Source organism: Cajanus cajan, chromosome 7 (genome assembly GCF_000230855.2).
Source record: "Cajanus cajan strain Asha chromosome 7, NIPB_CcT2T_4, whole genome shotgun sequence".
Taxonomy (NCBI): Eukaryota; Viridiplantae; Streptophyta; class Magnoliopsida; order Fabales; family Fabaceae; genus Cajanus; species Cajanus cajan.
In genome coordinates, this window is record NC_138523.1 from 58,154,248 (window position 1) to 58,159,509 (window position 5,262).

General features: G+C 35.3%; 1 protein-coding gene across 1 annotated transcript; it reads left to right on the plus strand.

Moving 5' to 3' along the window:
• The first annotated feature begins 2,393 nt into the window (after positions 1-2,393).
• Positions 2,394-3,539, plus strand: LOC109795433 (C2H2 and C2HC zinc fingers superfamily protein). The gene has a single exon (XM_020354938.3). It carries the CDS (start codon positions 2,571-2,573, stop codon positions 3,405-3,407), a length of 837 nt encoding a protein of 278 aa, XP_020210527.2. The 5' UTR covers positions 2,394-2,570; the 3' UTR covers positions 3,408-3,539.
• The last annotated feature ends 1,723 nt before the right edge of the window (positions 3,540-5,262 follow it).

A 5,262-nucleotide genomic window follows, 5' to 3' on the forward strand; every position in this document is an offset into this window, starting at 1 on the left:
AGAGCCATGCTCCAAGCTTATTCTTGTAGCTTTGACTTTATTCACTAAATTGCCATCATGGCAAGTGATGGCATCTGTAAGAGGAATCCAAGTTGGAATAATGTGAACGGATAAAGATATTTGATATAATATGATCAGAAAAATATTGATAACATATTTCTCTAATATTAATATAAAAAAATGTCAAACGGGTGTTTTTCATATATATATATATATATATATATATATATATATGTATTTATATAAATTTGAACCGCAGTCATTATAAGACAAAAACGGTGTTAAGAAAAATCATGTGAAACAAAAGCGTATCTAACATGAGATGTTATGTATAGGGGATGAGTGAATATGATGTTGACACGTGGGTCATGCTGCAGTGATTAGTGGGGCGGTGTTAATTAGATCTGAGCGCCATATATGGTCTGGTTTTAGGATCTTGGATGCTATCATACTATGAAAAAACCTCTTCTCTCTATCTCTCTTGTAGGGCCCCTTCCACTTTTTATAGAGACATATATATTTATATGTTCGATGGTGGTGGGTGAAGGTGTCGGCTTACAGTTTATTATTTTCAGATAAATCAATTTGTGCAAATTTTATTAAATAATTGTATTATTTGTATTTTTCATTCACGTGATAAGATACAGGTTAGTGATACTGTGAAAGAATTTAAGCTAAAAAGGGAAAGAAATAAAATAAACTAATGAGGTATGGAAGCGTTCAATATATCTAATTTTGGGACATTCAATTGCTTTCATAATTCTTGTATCAGCTGCAGAATTAGTTGGAGTCAGCAGAAGCCAGGGTGGGAGGATAGAGACATGGGCTTCACGGTGGTTTATTGGGTTTCGTTCCTTCATGAATAATATATGTTTTAAATGAAAGAATATATATATGTGTATGATATTACAAAATTATCCCATAAAGAGAATTTTCGATTTCAAATGGAACATCTGTTTTCTGAGTTGATGTTAATTTGATTAATTAATAGTTTAATAATCTTAAATAAAGTCATGGAGGAAAAGCGTGGCATGAGCATTATGGAGAGATATATGTGTACGTGTCATAGATGAATTGGGTCACAAATGAGCTGAAGTTTGAGTTGAGTCAGAACTTTAGCAAATGTTTATCAGTTGATTATGGAAGATGCTAAGCTTTGATTGGCCATCTAACTCAACGTTCAAATGCATGAAATTAAGGGTGAAACAATTGCCAAACAACTTTTCTAACCTGTTGAAAAATTCTTATTATAGGAACGCTTATTAGACACGAGTCAAAATTAAACATGTATAAATGTAGATATATTTTTAGCATAGTACTTATATTCTCACGGAGTTTTAATTTAATAAGCTTAAAATCACCCCAACCCTAATTCATAGAAGAGAGATTCCAATGACACTTTCTCTCTCTACTTTTATAGGTTATACGACATACAAATTATTAAAATATGTGATGGGTTGGGATGATAAAGGAAGCAATGGGTCCAACTGTCTAATAAATTTTGAATGAGTTAGTCAGCTAGTTTAATGCCTTTGATATTGCTATATATAAATAATTCACCAAACGCAAGTTGATTTGTCGAGACTATGAGTTGCCCTTCAAAATAGCTACCATTTATTTTTTAGTGAGTCACACCTAATATGCATAATTTATACACATACAGTGCCTCGTACATACACGAGGGAGAAGTGTGTGAAGCTAAGGAAAGAATGAATAATAATATATGGCTCCTCTCCAAAGCCAATCATATTATAAGTTCTGTGCTAAAATATAAGAGTCAATTTAATACTTTTAAATTTAATTTTTATTTGTGTTAAAATAATATTTGATTAATAAAAATTAGGTCTCATAGATTTAAATTAATCATTAATTATTAATTTTAAAATATTGAATCATGTTTATGAAAAAAAAATTATACAAAACTTTTATCCCGTGCCATACTCCCATCACATGCATCACATTCTCAATCCTCGTCCTCATTCTCTCCCTCTCCCATTTTTTGCATCTATTAAATATGTTTTTCTTGTTTATTTTATTCCAAACTGTTCACCAGTCAAATAATTGATTAAAAGTGTGATGATTTAATAAGGCTGATTATATGCATGTTTGGAATCCAAACTTAAATTTAAATAAACTTTGCTAAATAATGTATCTTTTAACTGGATCCGAATCTGAAAATAAAATTAAGATAAAACTGAGTTTATAATGTAAGTGAAATAAGAGATGGCCAAATGAACATAGGGTCTGTAATTTGAAAAAGGAGTAAAAAGGGAAATGGAGATAAAAACTGTATGAAAAGACAAATTCCAAGCCTTTGGGTGCCTTCCTGTGGGTCTTCTTCTAGGGTGGTGTTCCCATATTTTCACACACTTTCTTCTCCTTGGGACATCCGCAAGGACCCCACTTTCGTGACCCTTTATTTCTAAATTTCTACACAAAATTTGCTTTTTGTCAAAACCCATTGATCCAATCCTGGGTATAAATAGACCCCAACACATGCAACAAACTACTCCTTAATACAAACACATTAACCCTTGTTGTTCCACACAAACTTTCACTCCCCCTTCTCCATGGACACCCAACTTGACTACAAAACTCAAAGACCAAACCCCACTTCCCCAACGGCCTTGAAGCTCTTTGGTTTCAGCGTCCACGAAGACATCACCATGGAAGACGAGGTCGTCATGCATGATGACGGGGAAGACACACCCACCAAGGCCACTTCCACCTCCACCTCCCCTTCCCCATCTCACTCGCCGGAATCCGCCGCAGCCGGTGCCGCCGACGGACCTCCTTCCTCCGCCGACCGGAAATACGAGTGCCAATACTGCTGCCGAGAGTTCGCAAATTCACAAGCACTTGGCGGCCACCAGAACGCGCACAAGAAAGAGCGTCAACAGCTCAAGCGTGCGCAGTTGCAAGCAACCCGAAACGCCGCCGTTTCGTTCGTGCGAAACCCGATGATCTCGGCCTTCGCCCCTCCGCCGCACCTGCTGGCTCCGCCGGGGACCGTGGTGGTCCCGGCGGCCCCGCCCTCGTGGGTGTACGTGCCGCCACGTGCCGCGCCTCCTCCCTTCCACGTGTCAGTGTCGCACGGTTGCGCCTTCCCGTCGGCGAATGCGTTGAGTAGTATTAACAGTAACAGTAATAATAATAATAATAATAATAATAATAGCAACGTGGGTGTGAAACCAGTGGGTGCAGGGATGTTCCCCTGTGTTGGCGTTGTAGGGGATTCCTCATTAGCTTTGTCAACGGTGCAGGTTCAGGCCCGGGCCCACCATGCTAGGATTGATGGGCCCTCTTTGAGTAGGTTCTCCAAAGGGGACGGTGGGCCCAAGTTTGATGATGCATGGGGCTTGGACTTGCACCTTAGCCTCGCTCCAGCTGCGCCCTCTTCTCTCTAACCGGCTCGGCTCAGCTTGAAATTAAGTGAGTGTAACCGTCTCTTTGTTCAGGCTTCACGCGCCCTACATATGCCTCTTTCACCTTCATATATTGTACATTTTTCATATTTAATTGCTATTTTTTCAAACTAATTATTTCACTTACTACGCATATATACAACTGCTCATATACCATTCAAATATTTCCACATCACATCCAATCTACATTCATATCTTCAATTATGCAATTAAGAAACTCTTCCTAATTAATCAAACCAATTAGAGCAACTTTAAAGACAGTACATACCTTAAATCTAAGAAATTAACCAATTACACTATACTAGAGTTAATTTGTATGTAATAAGGAAACAGATGTCACTTATATAAGTAACTGTTTTCTTATCAACGTGTGAACACACTTATATATATCAAAAGTATTGCAACAATCGAGTATCATCGATAAATGATATATGTGTAATTCAGCATGGGATCGGTGCGCTGATTTTTATTGAGCACATTGTGGTCCATTAATTTCACCACATGACAAGAGATGCTATTATACCTTTCAGTAAACAGAAAATACATAATTTTCCTTTTCATCGGTTACATTTTATAATAGCAAAAATCTTGCTAGTGCGCAAACAACTAGATTAAAAAGAATTCAAACATCCATTCGTATATATGTTGATGCTTAGATATTTGGATCGTGACTACAACATTCTGTAGTGGGAAGAGTGACCGAATATGACATTTATTTTATGAGTTAATCACTTATATTCAGTGTAAAAAAAATTTACACTAGTAATCAATTATATTTTTTAATTGTGTCATGTCATAATTGGTTGTCAGTGTAAAATTTTTTTACACTGACAATGTATAAATGATTAACTCTTATTTTATCGTGTTGAAGATTTGAAGTCTGGCTTTGGCTTATTTACTAGGATATTAATATTTTAACCACATATATTCTTATGATGAAAAATAAATAAAAGAGGTTAGACTTGGACCGGCAGGATACAACATTAATTAATTCACTTGTTATATCAAAACCAAACTATGTTTAGACACGTTTTACACAGAAAGTACTACAATCAATGTATGCCATTGTTTTGAAGCAAAGCAAAATTTTTTAATAAATTGCTTTAAAATCTCATAGTATAGTGGATTTGAGTCTAACTCAACCCTACAAAATCGGCTTGTAAGGTGAGAGTTGTTTTTAATTTATATATTATTTAATTACCTAATCTCTAATCGACATGAGACTTGAATTTTTTCCAATACATCCCTTCACGTCCAATACTATTGGGCTTGGTACATGAATAAATTATGGATGATCCTTTTTAATGATCTAGGGTTGGCGGGACTTGAGTTTTTTTTTTTCTCAATATCATTAATAAGAATGTATGTCAAAATTAATTTTTAGCTATAATGTTTTTTATTGAAACATGTATTTTTCTAATGAATGAAAAATACAAGAATTAAAATAAAACAGACAAGTACTATGCAATTTGACAAATCTTAATTTCAGCTGTAATTTTTAATTAGTGCGTGTTTGGTTTCACGTTTGAAACGTGAAAAATCACGTTTAACGTGGAAGCTACAATGTGTAGCTTCACGTTAAACGTGATTTTTCACGTTTCAAACGTGAAACCAAACACAGGCTTAGTAGGACAAAATTTGTATTCAGATGATCGGTCTTTGAAAGTATTGTACTTAATTGATGTGAAAAATGACAAAAAGATAAAGCATCCCAACGTATGGTAATCGCTCTCAAAGCTTGTTATATACTAGAACATATCTATATGCATATTTAGCTTAGCCACTAAGGTTTTAAATTGTAGTCTTAATCATGGTTTTGTCGTGATTTTTTAATGTT